The 27120-nt window shown below is 44.0% G+C and overlaps 1 protein-coding gene across 1 annotated transcript in view; it reads right to left on the bottom strand.

The window, feature by feature from the left end:
• Positions 1-27120, bottom strand: part of FMN2 (formin 2) — a 354893-nt gene that overhangs the window by 249947 nt on the left and 77826 nt on the right. Inside the window, exon 4 of the mRNA XM_054972122.1 lies at positions 16578-16636. Within this exon, the coding sequence (XP_054828097.1) occupies positions 16578-16636 (59 nt within the window). The remainder of the gene's footprint in view (positions 1-16577; positions 16637-27120) is intronic.

Raw genomic sequence — 27120 nt, 5'->3', positions numbered from 1 at the left:
ACTGTAGTACTTTTCTAGAAAAAAGAAATATTGTGGTGTTCTATCAGTGGAAGTACAGCAGCACAGATACATTCTGCATTCTATTAAAAATCACTGCATTTTTCCCATGCTGCAGTACAACAGTCAAATCGTAATATAGTTATTCCAAAATGTGTTGCGCCTACTGATATACAGAAATCTGAAGTCAGTGTATTTCTTTTCATATTCTTGGAAAACACATCGATAGATCTTCCAGCATAACTCTGTCTTCAGTATCCGAGAACTGCCAAATTCAGAAGGGGTACACTGTGTTCCACCAAAGCCCATAATTTCAACTGAGAGTCAGGTTTTTCTTGATGACACGTATTTGGTCCATGAAGGAAATTCCTATCTATTACTAAGATATTTAAGAACTCAATCATTATGGCAAAGTTTCTGAAACTGAACTAGAGCAACATCTAGAGGGGAAAATGGAAATTGGAAAGTGAAACTACAGTGCACCTAATATTTGTGAATCAGACATTTGTGAATGTGACATATCACAACTGTATCACATTTTGTCTCATTTGCACAGAGAAAGCGCACCAAATTGCACAGTGTGGGTCACAGTCCAAGCCACAATGCTGTGAAAATGGGCCCCAAGCTTTGGAGAGTTTATCTTATCTACTGAATTTTTTTAATACATGCCTGAGAAACATTCAAGAAGTTTGTCCTAACTGAAACAGGGGCTCCTTACCTTTATTCTGGAAGAGAAAAGCCTTAGAACAAGAATTTTAACAAGAAAAGAATATGAATGTGATGAAAGGCTCCAGAAATGAAAATAAAACAGATGGAATTGAAGAGTAGGGGGATAGTGTGCTGTAATGTCTCTTTAACTGAAGCAGCTTCCCAGCACAGCTAAAAGGTATTTAGGATTTTAGGGTTTTCCTGTTAGTTTAGTTGTTGGGATTCTTGGAGTCTGGGAGTGGCAGTTTGTTTGGAATCTTTTGTGTGATGCCAATAAATTGACTTACCTACTATGTGCGATGTCTGAGTGACTTCATGAGAGTTTTTTATGATCTGAGCTGATACAATGACATTACAGATAGGATATTATTCTGCACACTCCCAGAAAGGAGATTCACTTTGAAATACAAAGTTTCCCTGTCTTTGGATTTGGACAGAAGGGAATTCCAGAAGAACTTACATAGAAAGGCAAAACCATAGGGAACACCACATCTGCACTATTTTGGATTTATATTGGCAATTAGTGGGTAAATTGAGAGTGGGGACATGGGGGAGCATGATGTTGGCTGTGTTTTCTAGAGAAAACTTTGAAGTGCCTTAGGGTAGCTCTGTGACTCAATGGAAACTCTATGGTTTCCTAGAACTACCAGATATCACTTCTGAGTTTTCCCCAGAACTGACATAGTAACACAGACAATATCAGCAGATTTTAAACCCCCTCCCCCCGTTGTTTAGAACTGTGACAGGCAACTGACAGTCCTAGTCCCCCCCTCCAAGACCCTAAGCCACCTTGGATCCTACTTGCAGGAAAGGGGTGGGGGGGAAATATAAACAATAAAATGTTGTAGGAGCTCAGGTGGTCAAATAATCTTCGGTGGAAAGTGTTCCTTTCACTTAGAAAAAAATGTCAAGAAGTTTTTAGCTTAGCATTCTCCCTACATACTAATTTTGTTACATTTAATATTTTTTTACATGCAAGAGCATTCACTCATGAGAACTTTCTCCTGAAGTCCAAAATGGGAATTTGAGACTATAAAACTCACTTTTGTATTTGAAAGTAGCCACTCTACAATGATGACACTGGCATTGCTGAGTACACTGAATATACATTCAACAGCACCTACAGTCCCTGTGGAAAACAGATTCCTCCCCCCTCACAGCTTATCAAATTTAAACATCAGGATTTTTGTCTGGTGCCACCTTAGAGACCAACAAGATTTTCAGGGTATAAGCTTTTGAGACTCAAAGCTCCCTTCTTCAGAACGTCAGAGCTTTATCTGTGGATTCAAATCTTGCTGTTCTACTGTAGTCCAACAGCTACCTACCAGTTTGATATGAAGGTGGGGGCCTCTGAACTAGCAGGAATTTCCTGTGGAGTAGCCCACATCCTGGAACGCTCCATTCCACAACACATTGATTAAAGGCCTTTTTGTCCTCAACCTGTATAAGTTATCTCAAACCCAGGCATAATTGACTCAGATTTGTTGGATAATAACCTGAGACTATAGGCCCCTCCTCACTACACAATCTACCCTGGTAATTCAATCCCAAACCCTGGGAAATACCATTAAATTGCTGATCAGCCTCTGCTGCCCACCCTGAGCCTGTCTACTGTTCTAGTAACTCAGTACTTCCAACTAAACTATCCCAGTGTCCACCTAGATATACACCCTTCTGCACCTCATCCTACCAAAACCATAAATCAGGTATCTCAAGCCCCTCCAATTTTGTAGTTGATTCTGTATCCAAATCTCCTTCCCCAGCTTTACAGCTGGCTTATTACCAAGCCCTTCACATTCCTTGCTGTATCAATGAATACCCTCACTTGGTTCTTGGATCTTCATCCCCTGCCTGCATCCACAACTTCATAGCTGGATTCAGTTTTGGATTTTTCCTTCGTTCTGAAGATTCTCGGCCTTGGACCAGCTTATATTCCTTCTGCCGACTTCCGGTTTGGGGTAATGGCGAGACTGACGTGATTCGGAACTCCGGATCATCCGAGGTGCTGTTTTTCGGGCTGGTGGGGCACTCAGATTGCCCACAGCCTCTGGATTTCAGTCAGAAATCCGGCAGGAACACTTGTAGCCCTGAGAGTGAAGGGTCTCGGCGAGTGGGAGGCTCTGAATTAAGGGCTTTCCTCCCAAGTCTTGAGATCCTCCTCGGAGAAGGGTGGCCAAAATCTCTGCAGCAGCTTTGGGAGTCATTAAATTGACATAGGCTCGTTGTTCCCCAAGCCTTGGGAATGGAATTGAACAGAATTGGACATTTGAAGCAGTGAGTACATCCCAAGAAGTCTATGCTAAGTTAAGATTACTATCTCCCCCAACAGACTGTTTTACTGAATAAAGACCGAACTTTTAAAAGAACAAAAGACTGAGTTACCAAGCTGAAAAAGTATACTAAAAGACTGAGTAGTTTAATTTGAGCTGTGAGAGTGAGAAAAAGTTAAAAAGAGCTAAGAAGAATATTGTTTTGCATACCTGTGGTTGGGGAGATAGCGACGCGGTGGGCGGATCATGGGAATCGGAAGGCGGGACGCAAGACAAAAAGTAGAGGATAATAGACGGAGAGGAGATAGAGAGAGCGCGGCGAGGGAGGTCAGGAAGACCAGGAAGACCCGGAAGAAAAATAAAGCTGGAAGAGGAAGTGAAGTACCCACCATTGGAAGTAAGGGAAAGGAAACGGAAGCAAAGGATTCACCCTTGAAAGTAAGGGAAGACCATCGATATGACAGTATTACCATAGAGAAAGATCGCCCAACATTTTAAGGGTAAGGGAAGCCTCAATCCCCATTTTAACTGAGGGCAAACGTTTAAAAATTTTGATATATAAAAACAGAGACTTGAATTAAAAGAAGACGGAGTTAAGAAAGAGAGCTGATTCGTGGGGACCCAAGGCAAGTCCGATGGCCTCCAAAAAAGAAAAGGACTGGCAGGTTGCCATTGAGAATTTGGATAAGAAAATAACAGAGGGAAATAAAGAGATTCGGGAGATGATACAACAATTACAGCAAAATTTAATGACGGAAATGAAAGAAGCGATTAAGTTGGAGATTACGGAAGTTAAAAAAGAGATGGAGGCAATAAAAACAGATTTACAGATTACCCAACAAAAGGTGCAAGAAATGCAACAGATGGTGCAGGATGGAGAGAAAAAAACGAAGGCTATACAGACAGAGACTGTGGCTATGGGCGAAAGAATGGTGATGATGGAATGCAAAGCAATGGATAGACAAATTCGTATGAGGGCGGTCCTGGAAAAAATGGATGGATCTGCTCTTAAACAAGTAGCTGAAATATTGGCAAAATTTTTGGGACAAACAGAGGAGGAAATGATGACCCACTTGGATATCGTGTATAGAGTCAATTCAAAATATGCAGAACAAAAGAACCTACCAAGAGATATTATTGTCCAATTGACCACAAGGAGAATGAAGGAGGAAATTATTAGAAGACACTTTGAAACTCCACTGGAAATAGCCGGGACACGGATTCGAATCATGAAAGAAGTACCACGTAAAGTGCTCCAGGATCGGAAAAAGTATAAAGATTTGACGCAGAAGCTGAGGGCAGCTGAAATTTGATATAGATGGGAGCTGCCAGAAGGAGTGACTTTTGAATTCCAATCAGGGAGACAAGTGATTAAATCGAAATATGCAATGAATGTATTTCCGATGGAGAATGGAAAAGACTTTCCTAGCTCATCCAGGTTATAATTATGGAGTACAAGTTAATTTCATGGAATGTTAATGGACTTAATTCACCCTCTAAACGAAAAGCTGTGTTACATTGGTTATCTAAACAAAGAAGTAATTTGATTTGTCTACAAGAGACTCATATTAGGGATCAAGATGTTAAATATTTAATTAACAAAAAGTTAGGAAAGCAATTTGTTTCGGCAACAAAGCAAAAAAAGAGGGGAATTGTTATATATATAAAAGAAGAATTGCAACCTAAATTAATAGTGTCTGATAAAAATGGAAGATACCTGGCTGTGGAATTTTTATGTAATGCAAAAAAAACTTTGGTACTTGGACTATATGCGCCAAATTGCTCCAAGGATATATTTTTTAAAGATTTACAAGAACAAATGGAGCAATGGACTTATGATCAGGTAATTATAGCTGGAGATTTTAATGGAGTGCTAGATTTGCAATTGGATAAAAGTTCATCAACAAGTAAAGCAAGGACAGGGAAATTACTAAAGTCTTTTTTTGAAATACAGGAACAAGAAAACTTAGAAGATGTTTGGAGAAAATATAATCCTAAAGTGAAGCAGTATACGTTTTTTTCAACTAGTCACCAATCTTTTTCCAGAATAGATATGATCTGGGCGTCTAAAGAACTGGTAGTGTTTACAAAAGAGACTGATATATTACCAAAAGTTAGTTCGGATCATAATCCTGTGATGTGGAGATTTGGAATGAGACATAAGAAACGGAGATGGAGAATTAATGAGGATCTTTTGAGTGACCCAGAATGCGTTGAGGTGCTTAGAAAAGAAACGAAGTTCTTTATTCAGTGTAATGTGGATAAAGGGATGTCAATGCACATGGTCTGGGACACTTATAAAGCTGTAATTAGAGGTGTGTTGATGGACTTAAATGGTAGAGAGAAGAGGAAAAAAGAAGCGAAATTAAAAGAGATTCAGGAAAAAATTATTCAAGTAGAACAATAACTGAAAAAGAGGCCAGGTAAAAAGAAATTGTTGTATGAAATAAAGTTACTGCAAGAACAAATTAGGGCTATGGAAAATAAAGAAGTGGCGTGGGAGTTGAAGAAAATGAAGCAAAAATCATTTGAAGGAGCTAATAAACCAGGGAGATATTTGGCGTGGCAATTAAAGAAAAAGAAAGAGAAAAGGACAATAAGCAGAATTATAGAAGAGGGGAAGGAATTATATGATCAAGGGTTGATTGAGAGAGCATTCTATAAATACTATGCCAAGCTATATCAGAAAAAAATAGTGGATTATGAAAAGATAAGAGACTACTTTGATATGATTGATTTGCCAAAGGTGCTGGAGAAGCTGAAAGAGAAGCTTAGTGCTGAGATAACAATAATGGAAGTGCTACAAGCAATACAAGCTACTACAGTTGGCAAAGCTCCGGGACCAGATGGAATTACAGCAAAATTTTATAAAGTGATGGCGGAGGATCTGAAACAAATGATGCAAAAAGTAATGAATGAGATATTGGAAGGGGTTGAGATGCCAGATACATGGAATGAGGCTAATATGACATTGATACCGAAGGAGACATTAGACTTAAGTAACGTTAAGAATTACAGACCAATATCTCTAACTAATAATGACTATAAAATATTTGCAAAGATATTAGCGGAAAGACTTAAGGCTTGGTTAGTGGAATTCATAGATGAAGACCAAGCTGGCTTTTTACCGGAAAGGCAAATAAAAAATAACTTATAAGTGTTGTTGAATGCCATTGAGTATTATGATAAAAATCCAGGGAAGCAGGTTGGTTTTTTTTTTTGTGGATGCAGAGAAAGCGTTTGACAATTTGAACTGGGATTTTATGTTTGCAACAATGGAGAAGATGCAGATGGGAGAGAAGTTTATACAAGCAATAAAGGCAATATATAAAAACCTGTCAGGTCCAGTGTGTGTTTAAACTGTACTGACTCCATTTTCTAATGCTTCTAGTGTCTAAGTGCTTTCCCCGCAGGTGCACCAGTTCCCAGGCAGCTTTCCCACCGGAGGAGACTGTTTTGTCTAACACCGTTCCACCAAGCATTGGCCTTGAAGGAGAGCAGCTTCCCAAGAATGAAAGATGTTGTTTTGAGAACTGTGGGGGGAGGCTGGTTCAGATGGGAACTGTTACTTTGTACCTCATGCTTTGCCCTTCATTGGTAACAATGACTGTGTACCATCCTGAGTCTTCTATTCAGGACAGTGGACTATAATGGACCTTTTCTGCAGTAAAGTTTCCTTATTCAATCAATGGACTCTTGTTTGCTTTTGAAAGGGAACCTGTAGGAAGAGCCTTATCTAGCCACAGGCTGACATTTTGTTACCAATCATGCCTGAGTCGGGCCCAGCGGAATCCAAGGTAGTCCCGGACAGGGATCCTTTGTTTGATCCGTATGCGTCTCCCGACAGTCAAACAGCGCAACCCCAAGAATCTCAGGAACCGGTGCCAGCCGGGACCGGAGCTTCGACCTCTACCCCGCCTCTCATCGACCTCGGCAGTGAGGGGACAAGGCCGACGGCTGCCGCTCTCCCCTTGATCTCGTTACCCACCCCGTCGGAGTGGGGAGCCAGACCCCGAGAAACGCGAGAGCGCCGGGCCGGTGGACTACATCCAAGAGTTTCGATGGACGGGCGCCGAAGCCTAGAGACTGTCCCTGAGCTGGATAGCAGCCAACCGTGGCTGTTTTGGAACAGGACGACCGAACAGACGGACGGGAACACATCCCGCCGCGGCGCCCTGAGTTGGGATTATTCGGAACTTGCCCCATGGAAAGAGCCAACGGAAGTTCCTGAACAAAGTTGGGTGCAGATGCAAAGTCGCACCCATGCTGTAGATTCCGGCATCTCGGCAGTGACGGGTCTAGCCAAAGGAATTCTAGCAGCGAGATCGCGAGTCGATCAAGGAGACCCTCCACCTTGGGGGCCGTTTTCCCCGGTGAGTGCAACCGAGGGAGGTTCCATGATGGGGCAACCGGGTCCAAGCCGAATGCAACAGTTGGAAGCTAGGCTGATCGACATGGAGGAAAGTTTGGCTCATGCCATTCACCTAATCTCAGCGATGGGGGCAGGAGAGAGACTATCACCTGAAGAAATGGCTGTACAAATAGCTACCCTCCAAAGCGTTATTTCCTATCCAGTGGAGGTCGCCCTGCAGCAACCGCCGCCTTCGGGAGAGGAGGAATCCTACCCTGGAGAACCGGGAGAACCGCCAGCGGAACTCCCTAGATTAGACGAAATTCCGCCTAGCGGGGATACTCCAGCTGAGGTACCTGGAGAGACTCCAACGGAACCCCCTAGTTCGGACGGGGATCCACCTCCCGAGGAGACTCCAGCTGAGGTGCCTAGAGAAGGGGAAGAAGGGCCAACCCGTCCAACCGAGATGACGGTGATACCTCCTCCCGTTTCTCCAATAACGGTCTGGCCGGATCAGTCGGAAGAGCCTCCGGCTCCTCCTGGGGAGGAATTGCCGCAACAACCGCTAGAAGTTGTCCCCATTCAGCAAACCCCAAGGGACGGTCGACCGGCGCCACAAGACCAGCCTCTGCTTCCCAGAGTAACGATGCCGGGAGGGGCAAGCCCGCGCGGCCCACCACCCATCAGGCCTTCGCCGCTGCGGCCCCTTCCGCTTCGACCGCAACTAATTCCTTTGCAGCAACCGATACGTTTGCCACCTGACCAACCCGTATTACCACCTCCGAACCAACCGGCGGGGCCTACACCACTACGACCCCACCAACCCACCCCTCAGCGACCGATCATCACTCAACCGCACCGGCCACCTACACCTCAACCGCTACTGCCGGCACCTCCGGTATTGCCACCACCAGCCCGACCAAGGTTGCAGCAGCCTGCCCGGCCACGGCTACAACCACCGGCCCAGCCGAGGCCACCCCCGCCAGCCCAGCTGAGATTGCCACCACCAGCTCAGCCGGTGGCGCCGCCGCCAGTGCAACCAGCACCGCTGCCACAACCGGGACCCCAACCACTTCCCCCAGTACCTCAAGTGCCATTGATGCTTCCAACGGACTTCTACCCAGCACCGGCTCCGAGACAAGACCTCCCGATGGGCTGGGTGAAACTGGAAGCCACGTTTGATGGGGATCCCTCCAAACTGGGATTTTTCCTAGTGCAAGTAGTGCAATGCTTCAACCGGTGGGGACACCTCTTCGGCAGCGAGGCCAGTCAAATTGAGCATCTTGGCTCCCGCTTACAAGGCAAAGCAGCGGACTGGTATGTAGGTCTATACAATATAGGGGCCCCTGAACTCAATACTCTCCAGGGGTTGGTGGACGCTATTCGAGCACAATACGAAGACCCCTTAGAGGAAACCAGGGCCCGAACAGAATTGCAAGCCATTAAACAAGGCAGCATGTCGGTAAGGGACTATATTACGAAATTCCGACAACTTGCTGCCAAATGCCCTAGGTGTGAGGAGTCCACCAAAATCATCCTGTTCAAGCAAGGGCTAAACCCGAGACTTCTGGACAGAGCCCTTATGCAGGACAATCCTCCTACGTTGTTAGGTTGGATCCAACTTGCATGCGAAGTCGAAAATCGCATTTTGGAAGTCCGTTTGGTCGAACAACAACAACAAACGGGACAAAGAAGACCCTTGACGTTACAGAAGGGAGGACGGGGAGCTGGATACGCCACTCGTGGAGCGAGAGATGCTAGATGGCAACAAGGGCTGTGTTTGCAATGCGGACAAGCCGGTCACTTTGCAGCACAATGCCCCTACCGGCCTGTGCAAAGACCTCCGCTTCAACTACGGCGCCCAACCCTTGCTCCATTTCCTACTCTCCAACGCCCGATTCCCGCTCCACGGGCAAACAGGGGCCGCGGCGCTTCCCAACGACCCGCCTCAGAAAGAGGGCTGGAAGCGGAAGAAGTCATGGAATACGACCCCGCTTCCCCAAACGCAGAGGTAAATCCAGAAAGCCCCCAGTCGGGAAACGAGATGGATCTATCGTAAAAGGGCCCAAACGACAGATCCACCCCAAGCCCGTCCCTACACGGAACCGGCCACCTGGGTCCATCTTATTCATGCCAGTGACTTTACTTAACCCGGAGAGGAAGATGCACATCCGAGTGCAAGCCCTTATCGACTCGGGCTGCTCGAGAGACATCATCGCCCCAGCTCTAGTCAACGGACTAGTTCTACCAACTCGCGAATTACAAAATCCAGTAATATTTGAACAAATGGATGGCACCAATATGAACCCTGTTACCACCGAAACCATTCCAGTGATCACCGGCATGGGCCAACACTGGGAAAAAAGGTCTTTTGTCATCAGCTCCACTGCCAAATACCCGTTAATTCTAGGCAGCAAGTGGCTATGTGATCACAATCCCTACATAAATTGGGCAGAGGGATGCGTCACTTTCAGTCACGCCAACTGCAAAAACCATCGCTGGAACCAAAACTGGGGTACTGATCCAACTCACACTGAGAAGGCTCTTCTCACCCAAGAAGAAATAAACCAAATACCCGAACCGTATTGGCCCTTTCTGGATGCTTTCTCTGAAGAAGAAGCTGATACTTTACCCCCGCACCGACGAACTGACTGTGCGGTGGAAATATTACCTGGAGCCTCCCTGCCCAAAGGACGACTCTATCCCATGAGTCTCCATGAACGTGAGGAGCTCCGGAAATTCATCGACACCAATCTTCACAGAGGGTTCATCCGCCCAGCCAATAGTCCCCATGCCGCTCCGGTCCTCTTCGTGAAGAAAAAAGATGGGGGACTTCGGCTGTGCACGGACTTTAGAGGACTTAATGCTGTGTCCACCAACAACGCATATCCCATCCCGCTCATCCGAGACCTTCTCAACGTCGTGGCCCAAGGTAAGATCTTTACGAAATTAGATTTAAAAGATGCTTACTTCCACGTCCGTATCAAGGCAGGGGATGAGTGGAAAACCGCATTTAATACACCCCTCGGACAGTATGAATACTTAGTTATGCCCTTTGGATTGGCGGGAGCCCCGTCTGTATTCATGTCCATGATAAATGAAGTTCTACACGAGTTCCTTTATAAAGGTGTGGTGGTGTACCTTGATGATGTATTAATTTATTCGAACACAGAGGAGGAACACATTCAAATGGTGCAAAAAGTCCTGGCCACTTTGATGAATAATAAGCTACCCATCAAGTTGTCCAAATGTGAATTCCATAAAACTGAACTCACTTACCTTGGGTACTGTATCTCCCAAGAGGGTTTAAAAATGGATCCAGCCAAAATACAAGCGATCCAAGAATGGCAAACTCCCACCACCCGCAAGGAACTGCAGTCCTTCCTGGGTTTTGCCAATTTCTACAGAGACTTTATAGCAAACTTTGCCCAGATCACGCTCCCCTTAACAGAACTGTTAAAGACTAAAAATAAAGGGGACCAGGCTAAAAAACCCTCCTCCAAAATACAATGGACATCCGATTGCTAAACTGCTTTCGATTGCCTGAAAAGGCAATTCGTAACAGAACCCATCCTCTGCCACCCCAACGAGAATTACCCTTTCATAGTACAAGTCGACGCCAGCGATACGGCGATAGGAGGGGTATTATTGCAGAAGGGGGAGGATGGGAAACTACGGCCTTGTGCATTCCTGTCAAGGAAGTTTTCAGAAGCAGAAAGAAATTGGAATGTGTGGGAGAAGGAAGCTTTTGCAGTTAAGGCAGCCCTCACTAACCGGAGACATTGGCTGGAGGGGGCGCGATACCCCTTCGAGGTCTGGACAGATCATAAAAATCTGGAGGCCCTTCGAAGCCCTCGCAGACTGAATGCCAAACAATTACGATGGGCAGAATTCTTTTCCAAATTCAATTTCACTCTAAATTACCTTCCGGGCAAGACTAACTTTCTTGCAGACGCCCTATCGCGCATGCCCCAACACAAGAGCAAACGGGAGGAGACTGTAGACACGGTCTTCTCACCTACGCAATTGGGAGGCGTGGTAACTACCCGCAGCCGAGCAAGCCAGCCCCTCCCGCACAACCAGGAGTGGAAATCGAAACTTAAAGCTGAGGTGGAAAAGGAGGGGGATAAAGCACCTAAAAACAAACTGGCTCAATCCCCACAGGGGGATTGGTTAGCTGGAAGCAAATTTTACGTCCCGGACAGCCTCCGCCGGGAGGTTTTACAGCGATGTCACGATGCCCCCACTGCTGGCCATTATGGGTATCTGAAAACGCTGCATCTAATACAACGGCAATTCTGGTGGCCGGGCATGCGCAAAGACATTTCCCAATACGTTAGCTCCTGCCCCATTTGCCTCAGCACCAAATCCCGGAAAGGGAAACCTCCAGGTCTCCTACAACCACTGGAAACACCTAACAGACCTTGGGAAATAATATCTATGGATTTTATCACTGATTTACCCCTTTCGAAAGGACATAATTGCATTTTAGTCGTGGTAGATCTGTTCTCCAAACAAGCTCATTTTATTCCCTGTACTGCTATACCCACCGCTCGAAAACTGGCGGATTTATTCTTAAAACACATCGTAAAATTACATTCTTTTCCGTCCAAGGTGATTTCGGATCGCGGCGGACAATTCGTTGCCAACTTCTGGCGGGAGCTTTTGCGAATGTTGAATATTGAGCAAGGAATCAGCTCAAGCCACCACCCACAAACCGACGGGCAATCCAAAAAAACTAATCAGATCTTAGAGCAGTTCCTTCGTTGCTACATTAATTTCCAACAAGATAATTGGGTGGACCTTCTTCCTTTGGCTGAATTCTCGTACAACAACAGTGTGCATGCTTCCACTGGGGAGGCCCCTTTCAAAATTGTATATGGAGCTCACTTCAATCCCTTCCCGTTGGACACTCCCCCTCTCCATTCCTCTAGTTCGCCTGATGTATCTTCATGGTGGGGGGAGGCTGCGCAGCAATGGACTCTTATTAAAAAACACCTCAAAAAAGCCAAACTGGATTACAAAAAGTACGCAGATCGCCATCGTGCGGCCGAATGGGATTTACAACCTGGAGATCATGTTTATATTTCCACCAAGAACCTGAAATTAGCTCAGACAAGACGCAAACTAGCGTTAAAGTTCCTTGGACCTTTTCCTGTGCGCAAAGTAATCAATAAAGTGACTGTTGCTATAAATTTAACCAAGAACTTGCGCCATGTTCATGATACCTTCCATGTCAGTCTCCTTAAAAGAGCTCCCACCGACGACAAGTGGCATGTCAAAGCTCCACCCATTCCAACTTTGATAGACGACCAAATACACTATGAAGTGCAGCAAATTCTGGACTCTAAATTCAAACGGAATCAGCTTTTTTACCTCATTAGGTGGAAGGACTTTGATTCTGGATATGATGAGTGGGTGAACTCTGTACATGTTCATGCTCCTAGATTAACCAAAGCTTTTCATACTCGTTACCCATATAAACCAGGAGGGGATCTATTTTAAGGGGGGCAGAATGTCAGGTCCAGTGTGTGTTTAAACTGTACTGACTCCATTTTCTAATGCTTCTAGTGTCTAAGTGCTTTCCCCGCAGGTGCACCAGTTCCCAGGCAGCTTTCCCACCGGAGGAGACTGTTTTGTCTAACACCGTTCCACCAAGCATTGGCCTTGAAGGAGAGCAGCTTCCCAAGAATGAAAGATGTTGTTTTGAGAACTGTGGGGGGAGGCTGGTTCAGATGGGAACTGTTACTTTGTACCTCATGCTTTGCCCTTCATTGGTAACAATGACTGTGTACCATCCTGAGTCTTCTATTCAGGACAGTGGACTATAATGGACCTTTTCTGCAGTAAAGTTTCCTTATTCAATCAATGGACTCTTGTTTGCTTTTGAAAGGGAACCTGTAGGAAGAGCCTTATCTAGCCACAGGCTGACAAAAACCAATCTGCAAACATAGTTGTCAATTGAGATGTGACGAAAAAGTTGGAAATAAGGAAAGGAACAAGACAAGGGTGTCCGCTTTCCCCACTTCTGTTTGTAATGGTATTGGAGATCTTACTTAGGCAAATAAGAGAAGATAATTTAATAAGAGGACTGAGGACAAAAAGATTTGAATATAAAGTGAGAGCTTTTGCTGATGATATAATGGTGATAGTGGAGGATCCAATAGAGTGCATGCCAAAATTGATGAAGAAAATGAAAGACTTTGGAGATTTAACGGGATTTGTAATAAATAAGGTGAAGTCCAAAATACTGTGTAAAAATATGACTAAACAACAACAAAAGGAGTTGATGGATAAGGTGGAATGTGAAGTAGTGAACAAAGTCAAATACTTGGGAGTGGAAGTTACTATGAAAAATATTGATTTATAGAAGAACAATTATGACAAGTTATGGCAACAAATAGATAAAGATATGATCAGATGGAACAAAATGAACTTGTCATGGTTAGGTCGCATTGCAGTAATTAAGATGAATGTTCTTCCAAGAACGATGTTTTTATTACAGACAATACCTGTTGTTAAGGATAGTAAACAATTTGAAAAGTGGCAGAGAATGATTTTAAATTTTGTTTGGGCTGGAAAAAAAACCCAGAGTTAAAATGAAAGTACTTTATGATGCAAAAGAAAGAGGAGGTCTACAATTACCAAATTTTAAATTATATCATGATGCGGTATGTTTGGACTGGTTAAGGGAATGGTTGTCATTGAAGCATTTGAAGTTATTAGCATTGGAAGGATACAATAAACTATTTGGATGGCATGCGTATCTATGGTATGACAAAGTAAAAGCAGACTCTATGTTTTTACATTATTATGTAAGAAGAAGTTTGTTTGCTGTATGGAACAAATACAAGAAATATATGGAAGAGTCTATACCAATGTGGATTATCCCTGCGGAAGTAGTAAATCCAAGAACAGAATATGCAGGGGAAGACTGGTTGACATATAAAGAGATTCTTGAGATAAAGCAGAACAATTATTTGCTTAAAGGCAATGATGAATTGCCATTCCAATATGGATGGTTTCAATATATGCAGATAAAAGACTTATATGAGAAAGACAAAAGGAAAAATGGTTTTAGATTACAAAATTCTGAGATTGAGAACTGTTTGCTTCGTGGGGGAAGAAAATAATTTCTAAAATATATAAGATATTACTGAAATGGTTTACGGAGGAGGAGGTTGTTAAAGTTCAGATGGTCAAATGGGCAATAAATTGTAATAGGGAAATTTCAATGGAAGCTTGGAAAAAGGTGTGGAAAAATGTAGTTAAAATTTCAGCATGTACCACTGTGCGTGAAAATGTATATAAAATGTTGTATAGATGGTATTTAACACCGAAGAAGTTGGCCAATGGTAATAGCCAGATGTCTGATAAATGTTGGAAATGTAAACAGCATGAAGGTTCATTTTATCATATGTGGTGGACTTGTGATAAGGCTAAGCAGTTCTGGGGGGATATAGTAAAAGTTATGTCAGATATTTTACAAAGGAATATTAATAAAACCCCGGAATTGCTGTTACTATGTATGAACCTAGAAGATTTTGATAAAATGGACAGAGTTATGGTGTTTTATATGATCACGGCGGCCAGAATGTGTTATGCACAGTTGTGGAAGACTCAGGAGATACCATCTATGGAAGATTGGATTTTGAAAGTTTTGAATATGGCAGAAATGGACAAATTAACAAGGAAATTGAAAGAACAAGAAGAATTGGATTATACATTAAACTGGGAAAAATTCAAGAAATATGTGGAGAAAAAGTGGGACATGAAGGGGAAACTGTGGTCTTTGGAGAATTAAAGGGGAGATAGAAACTTACTTAAGGTCAAAAAGGGGTATATTTCATTGCATTTTATTGGATTAGTATGGAGTTATAGTGTTATAGTAATAGGTATTTAAGGAATAGTATGTTACACATATATATGTATCATTTTTAGTTAGTATATTTAGTAGTACTTATTATATACTTATATAATTTTTATATTTTTAATTAAGATAAGTAATATAGTAAGTGTAGATAGTTAAGATAAGTAAAGAGATTTGATTAGTATGCATAATATAGATATACATTATAGACTTTAAGAATTTATATGATATACTTTAGATTAAGCAGGGTATGGAAAACTGATGGGAGTCACTAGAAAAGGGGGGAGGGGAAGGATGGGGAAATTGTTATGGGGTAGATAATGTTAATGATTTTTGTGTATGTTTGTGAACCCATCCAATATTTTTTTTAATATATTCCTTCTGCCCACACCTTAACACAACAGACTCTTCTCTTCATGACAAGACAATGTATGTTTCCTTTCACCCTTTATTTTCCTTTAGATTCCTCTATTCACCCCCAATTGGCAAAAACCTAGAGTAGCATTGCTAGGATTGTGTTACTGTATTGCAATGTTGTTTTGTGTTTTTGCTTTCCCTTGCATTTTGTTTTTCTCGCTCTGCATCTTGTTATGGGAATAAAGATTGTTTCATCTGAGTCTCTCTCTCTTTCCATGTCATTTTTCCTTCTTAAATGGAGTGCTGTATCTTAGACTGGTCCCAAAATAATTGCACCAGTGACACTGTCTGACTCTTGTAATGGACACTTTGCATCTTATGGGTGTGACATGTACACCATTTTGGGTAACACTGTCAGTCAGGATCCAGCAGCACTCCCAAGCTATGAACCTGCTCCTTCAGGGAGAAGTCAAACTTCTCCATGACAGGCTTACTCTTCTGTCTTTGAGAAGCTTTGTCATTGACCAACAGTACCTCAGTCTTTTCTGGCTAGAGCTTCAGTATATTGGCCCTGTGCAATCCAAAAAAAGCCAACCCCCCTTTTTGAGGCACCTGTTCAGGATTTCCACAAACACACCCTACTCAGTTAATAAGAAGAAATCATCTGCATATCGGTGGCATCATATTTCAAATCCATAGACAATCTCTCCCAGAAGTTTCAGGTAAATGTTAAATAGCAAGGGATCCCTGATGGATCCCTGCAGGACTAAGCATAAATGCCGCAAGGAAGAGTAGCAGTCCCCCAGTACCATCTTCTGGAATCAGTCAGCCAAGTAACAGTAGAACTACTAGAGTACGGTACCTCCCATTCCAAACTCAGACAGCCTCTTCAAATGGATACAGAACACAATCATGTGCCATGTATAAGTAATATAATATTTTCCACCAGCCTAAATATATTTAAGAAACACTGCTAATGAGTTGGAAGCACTAGTTTAAAACAGTAGGTATTCATAGGCCTTACCTGTACCTGAACATCCTTTGTGTGTTCTCTCTCTTTTTCCACTGTAGCATCTTCCGGTTCTGGATTGCAAAATAAATACATAACATTTTAATTATCAGAGGCAGTAAAACTTCCTGAAATGAAGTACTTGACTACTGGGTCAAAGGATATATTTTATCCAACTCTGCTTTTGAATAAAATTTGTATACATGTATCAGCCCAATTTTTTTAAAAAAATTTTTTTAAATAGGAGTGAAGAGAATCTAAATCTGTCAGCCTCTGGCCGAATCATTAACATTTTTGACAGGCAGTGGCTTGTTTAATATTTCACACATGAGTGTTCTATGGACAGTCCAATAGCCACAGCCTCTACCTTCATCCAGAAAACCAAATGCTATAATACCGTGTTGCTGCCCTGACTGGATGGCAAATGTGTGACAGTATAGAGCTCAAAACACATGACTAACAGCTAAAATTATTCTGTTCAGAGCTAGACTGATCTAAGGTCTGATTCAATATTAAGCATCTTCATATGCCCACTTTCTGTCTCTCTATTCTACCCAACACATTTGTTCAAATTTATCTAACAGTTAAGGATCTGTCCAATGATATCCTTAAGGATCTGTTCAGTGGTATTTGTCTTGTGATATCCTTAGATAGACTGACACAGGAGAAACAAGAATGGAAATAGCTAGCCCACATCTAACAGTACATCTGATCGACTTAATAAGAATAGTAAGAATTTGCAAAACTGAACAATAGAACAGCTTTTTTCTGCTCTTGCAGATATGTCAGCAGCTTTCTCTTCCCATTAAAATGAATTTTCAGTCTATGGTTAGCAAGTACAAATCTAGAAAAACCAAGTTGTGACACACAGAGGAGCTCTACAGATGCTTTAAAGAGATTTATGCATAGTTTTCACTGCAGCTGCTTATACTGTTGCAGAGACAAGCTACATGTGTAATGGAAATGTAGCTGCAGTGAAAGCTTTAAAAGCTACCATTCATGCATGCCATTCCATCCTACTCATTTGCACACATATGGCTGTGTTAGATCACAATCTTGATGTGCATCCAGATTGCAAGACCTGAGGGCTAAATGAGATTTCGCTTTTTTAAAGAGTTGGATCCAAGTAGCCCAGACTTTTTTGCAGATAAATTTTTGTCTCACCGCCATGATCTGCCAGCCTCAGTTGATACAGTAAGGGAACTGGAGGCCCCTTGTCCATCTTCCAGTCCTTATTTAGATCACTTCAGTCTGATGTCCTGGGAGGAAGTTGACAGGATCCTGCAGCAGGTGAGGCCTACCACATGCTCCCTGGACCCCTGCCATTCATGGCTGGTGAAGGCCAGTGTGGATGGGTTGAGGGCCCAATTGGAGGCTATTATTAATCAATCACTGAGCTCTGGGGTTTTCCCTAGAGTGCTGAGGGAAGTTGTGGTGGGGCATCTCCTGAAAAAATAATCTTTGGACCCCACCGATCCATCCAGTTACCGACCAGTCTCAAACCTCACATTTCTGGGGAAGATGATTGAGCAGGTGGTGGCAGAACAGCTGCAGGTTTTCCTGAAGGATTCTTCCATCCTGGACCCATTCCAGTCCGGTTTGCACCCCGGATACAGGACAGAAACAGTGCTGGTCATCCTCACGGATGAGCTTTGCAAACACCTGGATCGAGGCGGGTTGGTGTTGCTGATTCTGTTGGATCTTTCAGCAGCGTTTGACACGGTCGACTATGAACTGTTGACCCACTGCCTCGCTAAGGGGGGATCCAAGGGACTGCCTTGCAGTAGCTTGTCTCCTTTCTCCAGAGTTGGGGACAGAGGGTGGCGCTTGGGGAGAGCTTATCCGCATACCAGCCTTTGGTGTGCAGTGTTCCACAAGGACTTCAGTGTGTGGTGTTCCACAATAACAAAGCACTTTCCCCTTTGTTATTCAACCTGTACATGCACCCCCTTGCCCAATTGGTGCGAAGTTTCAGACTGGGTTGTCACCAATATGCGGATGACACCCAGTTGTATCTGCTGATGGGTAGCTGGCCTGACTCTGCCCCTGATGTCCTAGTAAAAGCTTTGGAGGCTGTTGCTGGATGGGTAAAGTAGAGCTGGCTGAAGTTGAACCCAGTAAAGATGGAGGTCCTGTACTTGGGTTGGGGGTTGCCAGATTTAGGAATCCATCTCCCGACATTTGTTGGGGCACCATTAGTGCTTGTCTCATCGGTCCAGAGTCTCGGAGTGATACTGGATTTCTCCTTATCGATGGAGACCCAGGACATGGCAGCTGACCAGTCTGCATTTTTCTATCTTTGACAGGCCAGGCAGCTTGTGCTCTATCTGTCGACCCACGACCTAACTACAGTGATCCATGCAACAGTCACCTCCAGAAAAGACTACTGTAACTCACTCTACACAGGGCTTCCCTTGGGTCTAACCCAGAAATTACAGCGGGCCCAGAACATTGCTGCACATGTCCTGATGGGAACACCACACAGGGTACATATTACTCCCATCCTGCAGCAGATGCACTGGCTCCTCATTGAATTCTGGATTAGGTTCAAGGTTTGGGTTTTAACCTTTAAAGCCCTAAACACACTGGGACAAGCAGACCTGAGGGACTATCTCTCCCCGTATGTACCCCAGAGAGCATTAAGATCAGTAAATAAGAACTTACTGGTGGTCCCTGGCCCCAGGGAGGCCCAGCTGGCCTTGACCAGGGTTAGGGCATTTTCAGTCCTGGCCCCAACCTGGTGGAACTCTCTGTTGGAGGACACCTGGGCCTGCCAGGATCTTATATCCTTTCGGCACCTATAAGACAGAGATGTTCCACCAGGCATACAGTTGAGGCCAGTCTTTGATAATTTAGGAGCCTCCCTACTGGTCTCCTGCCAGGGGGGCAACATAATCATTTGCCTCCCTATAAGCGCAGTCACAGTTTATTATAAACTGTGCACCCACCCCACCCCTTTGTTCTGCTTATTTATATTATGATTGGGGAAATTGGTGGGTATCCGCCATCTGTTTTTGTATGTATTTGTGGTGTTTTTTGGTTTTAAATATATTTTATATGTTTTAATGCTCATTGAGCATTTTATTGTAACCCACCCTGAGCCCTTTGTGGGGAGGGTGGGCTAGAAATAGAATAAACAAACAAACAAACAAAGTCAGTGGTTGTTGTGGGTTTTCCGGGCTGTATTGCCATGGTCTTGGCATTGTAGTTCCTGACGTTTCGCCAGCAGCTGTGGCTGGTATCTTCAGAGGTGTAGCACCAAAAGACAGAGATCTCTCAGTGTCACAGTGCTATTCCCAGCTATGTGGGAAGGTGGGTGCTGGCGGCGGCAGCTGTGCCCGGCAGGCATGGGGAGACGGCGACGAGCCACCTCCCCTCAGGGGGCGGGGGGTCTGGCCTGTGTTTGGCTGTCAGAGCTGCCTATCAGGGTTTGCAGGGATGAGATTGGAGTGCCCATGGCTACAGAACACCCCCTTCCCCCTCCCTCCCCTGGGTGTCTTCTCCCAACTGGTGACTGCTTTGCTGCTCCGTGGTTGGAAGGAAGCCCTACTGATCAAGGAAAGCTGGGCTTCCATTCGGGTTTCCAGGGCGACAGAAGGAGGGCAAACACAGCTCAGGCATTCCCCTGGCTCCGTTGCCAGGGGAATAGATTGCTGGCGCCTGAGTGTCTGGCTTCCCGATCTGAGCACGATCGCCCCGATCAAGCCCCCCCCCCCCCGATCGCTGGATCGTTGGCCGTGGCCGAGCACGATCCACCGGGTCCCGATCACACGATCGCCATTTTCGTGGGTTTTTTTCGATCGTAATGCAGATCGTGCCCATCTCTAGTTATTTCCCCATGGAGTGTTCAATGCACACGGAGCAGCAAAAACATAGAAGTAATTCCCCTCTGGTGCTGTTTCTGCATGGGAATAATGGCTTGGGGGAAGGGAGAAACTCTTCCTCCCCCCCCCCCTGTGGTGACATTCCAAGCTCAAAAGGACCCTGCTTTATTTTTAAAAGCCATTCCCCTCAGGTGCTGTATGACTGCAGGGAACCCGAGTTCCTGGACCCAACTTTTTAAAAAGTAAATGTCTGGCTTGGCTCCATGCTGTGTACCAGTTTTGTGTACTAGAGTGAATTGGGCAAATGGGCTCTGTGGTAGTACCTCTCTTTCACCACAGCAGAGAGCATTCTCAAAAATATCCACCATGAAAGAAGCACAGTTAGTTTAAACATGGCTAGAAAGCTCTTTAAGGCCCATCTACAGGAAGCCACTCTGCAGGAGAGAGACAAAAGCAAGACACTTTCCAGTACCCCTCTGGCAGCTACCTTGAGTTTATTTGTTGAAGAAGGCAGATCTGTAAACATAAGGAATAAATAAGTCTATAAACTCCATCCAAGACAGACTGTGGGAGAACAGAGGCAGGAGCTAAGGTTTCATCCACTCCAAGTGTCAACACATACAATGGATCACAGGAGGAGTAGATTAGGGATGAGGAAGGATCATATCATATCTCTAGAGATAACATTTACACTCAAAAAGAAATCCTCACTCTAGCTGCTATTTGTCCCAGGAGCAAAATGACAGGCAACCCCTGTGGTTTATGAGTAACAAAAGTGAGGATAGGTATTGTTAAATACAGTCAGAACACACTGGTCAGGTGAGCAGAATGCTACCTCACCATGTGACTGATTCCATTTCTTTTCTGGCATTTTTCTTTTGACAGTCTCTAATATGGAAAGTCAGTTGGGCTGGGCAAAAAGGCTGAAAGAAATGGCGTACTGTGAATTAAGGCAGAGGGGCATGGTTTAGATCCCCTCACCAGTATGCTCAATTTTTGTAAAATATTAGACTTCTCTCTTTCACTCACTTGAGGGTTCTGAAAAGGAGAGAAAAGCTCTCTCACATCTATTCAAGCCTATGTCTGCTATGCCACCCTTTCTCCTACTGTAGTCTCCTTCCCAGGCTGAGGATATTAGTTGGAACAAGCACCAGCCATGAGTGGGAGAGAAGACTAGGCCCCATTGCAAACTCCACCATCATGCAGCCCCTTCCCTGCAGGTGAGTCAGACTGCTGCCTGAACTGGGAATGAAACAGAGGACTAGGCCCTGAGCCCAATACTCTAGCAGCAAAAGAGGTTGCAAACATTACCAATGGATAGGGTTGCCAGATACCCCAAGGCTCAAAGTGGGGGATGATGGGCATGCGAGGTGTGTGTGATTCTAATCAAATCGGGCCCCAATGTGATGTCATTCCAGATGCAACACAGAAACATTCCTGTGCATTTCCTCCCACTGGCCAGGTGAAAGTTGGCAGGGGTGGAGGCAGGGGGATTGATAACCCTACCATTGCAGCCTAGTCCCTCTGGGAAATGATTTTTAATTATTTTAATCGTTTCCAAGGTCATCTATAGATACACCACTCAAGTGATTGATGTGATTTTTGGAATTAAAAAATTTAACCAATAGAAGGGATTCTTACTGTCATGTACATTCAGTTACATGTAGTTAACTCTGGGTTTATGATGAATGGGCATTTTGGTGCCCTCTCAGAAATTATTTTTATTTTTTTTCAAGTGTTCTGCTATGATTGCCTTTCTCTTTTATGCTCAGAGTAGTGATTCTTAATGGGGGCATTCAGAGCTTTGGGGGCAACTGGCAGCACATGGAAATGTAGGCAGCCTCTTCTCCCCCCGCCCCCCCTTGCCATGGATTCCAACAGCAGAGGTTAGTTTTCTATTCACAGGTAGCTGGTCTCTGATCAATCCCAGTTGCCCAATGCAGCTCCCCTGAAGCCAGCACTCCTCCTGCCAGGAGTTTCACAGATAGTGCAGAACAGGGAAGGGAAGTGCTGGAAACGGAGAAGAGGTCAACAGGGTTGAGTGTGTGGCATCAACAAGAGAGTAGTAGACATCATCTGCCATTACTGTCCCCTTAAAAGGTAAAACAAGAAGAAATACTATTTTTTATATTCCTCAGTTCAGTTTTGGAGGTGGGGTGAAAGGACTGGCCACAATTCACTTTAGTGATTTTCTGATTCTCACTACTAGATGCAGAGGAGTTAGCTGTGTTAGTCTGTAGTAGCAAAATAGAAAAGATTCCAGTAGCACCTTTAAGACTAACCAACTTTACTGTAGCATAAGCTTTTGAGATTCTCGAAAACTTATGCTACAGTAAAGTTGGTTAGTCTTAAAGGTGCTACGCACTCCTAAATGGTTAGTCCACATGTGTACAATGTTTGTTTTGAGATGCAGAAAGAATTTTTCTTAATACAGGTATAATTTGGGGGGAATCCCTCAATTTTGTTCCTCTTTCCTGTTGTACTTCCTCCTAGAAACCTGCTTTCAATTGAAATTTGGATGACCAGAGAAATCACTAACAGTCCTTCCTTTGGCTGTACATAAATCCCATTCCTGACTCTTCGTTTGCCTTCTGTTCCCCTAAGTTTATTCACAACCATCCCAACTTCCATGCCCGCTATTTTCCAGAAACTGCGGCTGTCTTCCAAGCCCCATAATCAGCCAATACCTTCCAGTCTCCAGGACAGTCTTCCATTTCTCACCACCTGTACTTCACTTGCTCTTCACTTGCCCTTCTGTCCTGCTTCCCCTCTGTTAACTGTATTTCTGCCCCTCCAGCATGTGCTTATGGTACTCTTGTGCTCCAGACTACCTTTCTCACATGTATCATAGCTGCTTAGTCAATAACTGGAGGAGGCAGTAGATGAGAAAGGATACGGTATCTATACTTAAGGATCAGAACCCACTCCTTTCTAATGCAGCAGTGGTGACCAGGGCTGACTTTCACCAGCTTCAGCTGATAAACCTGCTACAGCCCTTCCTGGGAAGGAAAGATGTCACAACTATGGAGCATGCCATGATAAAATCTAGATTAGATTACAATTACAGTGTAATTGTAATTACATTGTAATTACAGTGTAATTGTAGATTACAGTGTGCAATGCACACTACATGGAGGTGTCCCTGAAGACTGGAACTTGCAGTTGGTTCAGAATGCTGCAGTCAAAATGCTGGCGGAAGTGGGTTGTAGAGATCATATCACCCCAGTCTTGTTCTGTCTACACTGGTACCTTTAAAGCCCTATATGGCTTGTGACCAGCATACCTCAAGGATCACCTTCTCTCATATGAACCTACCTATCCACTCTGGTTATCTTTGGAGGCCCTGCTTCTGGTGTCTCCACTGTCTCAGGTTAGGCAGGCGGCAACCCAAGAAACGGCCGTCTTAGTTGAGACACCAAAATTCTGGAACTCCTTCCCCCCAGGGAGATTCACTTTTCTCCCTTCTTGTTGGCTTCCACAAGCAGTGAAGACTATTTTTGTTTCGTTTGGCTTACCCTTTGTTTGGCATATTGGCCCTCCTCCCCAGTTTTGGTGTTGTGTGTTTATATGTTTTTACTCAGTTATTTTATAGATTATTTTAAATGCTGTTTTAATATTCATATGCTTTAAAGTTTTGATGTTTACCACCTTCAGGACTCTATTTGAGTGAAAAGGCAGTACAGAAATCTTTTAAACAATGTTTACACACATGATTCCAGCATGTTTAATGATTTAACACCAAGTTGCCACTACTTATTAAAATGCAAGTAGTAGAGCATATCCAGTAATAGTTCTAGTGCAACTTAGGAGTAAAAAGCAAGCACATCCTTGCATACACTTTGTGCATGCACCTTGAAAAATGAACACTACATAGTAGTGTGATGTGTTGAAGATGATATTGGCTGGATATTCGGGATTCGGTTTCGCTTTCTCAGCCATGCCGGACGCTCCTCTCGGCGGGTCCGGGAGGAAGCGACCGGGCACCCTGACCGGGCGGCTGATCTGCAAGGATTAGCCCCCAGGACTCCCAGGTAGGGAGGCAGGGTCCGGGACGCTGCGGGAAGAACCCCCCGAAATCAATGCGGGGGGGGAATTGCCCATTTGTCCCTATGGAGGCCGGCAGACGTGCGCGGCGCCTTGAGTGCCGCCGGGCAACGAGAAACGGCAAATGAAAGAAACAGGCGGAAGCCTGTAAACAAGCGAATCCCTTCTGTTCTACAAGCGTATGTGAAGGAGTGAAGGAGTGGAAGATCTGAAGAAGGCTCGCTCTTCCCCTTCGGTGAGTTCCAGAATTTGGTTGGCGCCCCCCCTCCCCCCTAAAATGGCAGCAAAGAAGCAAAGTCCCGCTCTTGGTAAGTCGATCTCGGCTACCTTGCAGAGGGGAGAGTCGCTCGAAGAACTGGTGCGCAGGCGGTGGTGGAAGCCATAAAACCCTTTGTTGACAAGCTGAACGAAACTGATCAAAGGGTGGGCTCAATTGAAAGCGAAGTGAAAACCATTAAGGAAGCAGCGGGGGGGGGCAGAGAAGTCTGCTTTGGAAAGTGCGTCACTCGTGAAGGCTACGAAAAAAGAGCTGAAGTTGGTGGAGAACCAGCTGATCGGGCTACAGGTGGAACGAACGCAGAAAATTTTGCGTCTCCAAAATGTGAAAGAGGAGGAAAATGAGGATCTGTGGGATTTGGTCTCGGAACTACTGGCGACACCCGCGAGGACAACTAAAGAAGAGGTTAAAAGCGCCATTTTGGAGGTCCGTCGGGCTTCTTCAAAATATGCAACAAAGCGACAGCTGCCTCGCGAGATCATTATTGACTTTTCATTTAAAAAGATTCGAGACACTATCCTATATAACTCATACAAGGCGGATTTGGACTTTATGGGTTTTAAAGTCAAGATTTTGAAGGACGTTCCATTTCTAGTCCGGAAAAGACGTTTTAAGTATAAAAAGTTCGCAGCTCTTCTGAGGGACCATGGAATAAAGTATAAATGGTTACTTCCGGAAGGAATATGGTTTAGACATAAAGATCAAGCCTATAAGATACTATCAGAAGATCAACTAAAGGATTTTGAGGATAAAAACCCGGAATTCCAGTGCACCGTGAACAAAGAAAAGGAGAAGCCTGAGGGGGGGGGGGGGGAGACGAGCACCGCAGCGGCGGCTGCTCAGAGAGAACTGCGTCCGGGACCCAGAAGGGGGAGGAAAGTTTAATTTGAATTTGAAATGTGTATTCTGTATTATTAACCACTCCATCATTATCCTATTGAGCTATTTTTGTATTATGGCAGTATGAAGGGAAAACATTGAAGTGTAGTGTTTAGTGTTTAGTGTTTGTAGGTTACCCCCCTTTTCTTTTCCCATTCCCTCCGCCCCTTCCCTTTTCCCCTTTCCTTGTGATAGTCTTGTGTAGTGTTGTGTAGTGTTTTGTAGTTTGAAAAATAAATTTTTTTTTTTAAAAAAAGATGATATTGGCTGGATTCTTTAAACTTTTCACTTGCACAAGAGGGAGGTGGGTAATTCATTTATTCTTTCTTACTGCAGCCTAACATGCTATAATACTTTTTACTTAGGATCAGCCCGCAGCCCAAAACACAGGATTTTTTAGGGTCACAGGAAAATGTGGGAAAGAGGAGGTGCAGGGGAAGTCCACAGCATCTAACATATTTTTTGTCAAGCAAACTACCTTTCCAAGATTAATAACTGGGATAAAACATTAACATGTATCCAACCAATAAGATGAGGGAAGTAATTCCTGTAAATTTCCCCCTCCCATTACATACTCCCACTCTACCCTCTATGCAGACCTGCCATAAGAAATTTCAGGATCCTCAGTGGGATGAAGTAGGAAAAGTCCAACTTCATGAGGTCCATGGATCATTGAATACACCCCACTGATTGACAACATTATTCAATTTTGTTTGTATACTATTTAAGAAAATAAATTGAAAGTTGCATCTTGAACCCAATTACTTACCTTGTCCATCTTTTAGCATGCATGTAAAAATATGATCACAGTTACTCATACTGAACAACAATATATTGATATTTCCATGTACCATAAAAGACAATGCTGAATTATCCATATTAAAAGAGTACTCACATGAACAGTACAACTGACGCTTATCTGCCATTAAGCCAAACCCTACATAGTAATATGCTTAATAAAATAGATGTTCATATAGGCTGCTAATTTTCCAACACACAATTTCAATATGCAGTCCTATCAAAAGTATGTGAGTATGTGTAAGATTGTGAAACTTGGCAGCACTTGACAGAGTTTGAGTTTGGTTGCAAAGATCCAAGCTGTCCTCACTGAAGAGAAGCAGTGTATAAATAAATACTACAAAATCCAACTTAGTATACTTCCACAAAGAGATTTTGCTCTGCCTTGCTTCCAAACTGGAACAATTTGGGGCGGGGAGGGCATACAATGTTGTGCTTTAATCATCCTGTTTTAAAGTTTTTCCCATCGGTAATAAGCTCTTTTCCAAGCCAGCTTTACTATAATCTTGTAGGAAAGAATGAAGTCCAAGTGCATTAGCATGCTGTCTGGAAGGACTGATGTACGCTGCCAGCACTACAAAAGTCCTGCCTGTATCAGCAATATTTTCTCATTGACAACCCCTTGTGAGAACCATTTTTACTGCATTTTTCCTGCCATACCACCAAAAGGTTTTGTGAGTTTCTTTTTAATGGGTACTATCTAGAATGCTCTAACACTATGATGTTCCATTGCAAT

The sequence above is a fragment of the Eublepharis macularius genome, chromosome 1 (genome assembly GCF_028583425.1).
Source record: "Eublepharis macularius isolate TG4126 chromosome 1, MPM_Emac_v1.0, whole genome shotgun sequence".
Taxonomy (NCBI): Eukaryota; Metazoa; Chordata; class Lepidosauria; order Squamata; family Eublepharidae; genus Eublepharis; species Eublepharis macularius.
The sequence above is the reverse complement of the archived record's forward strand: the minus strand, read 5'-3'. Positions and strand labels throughout refer to the sequence as shown.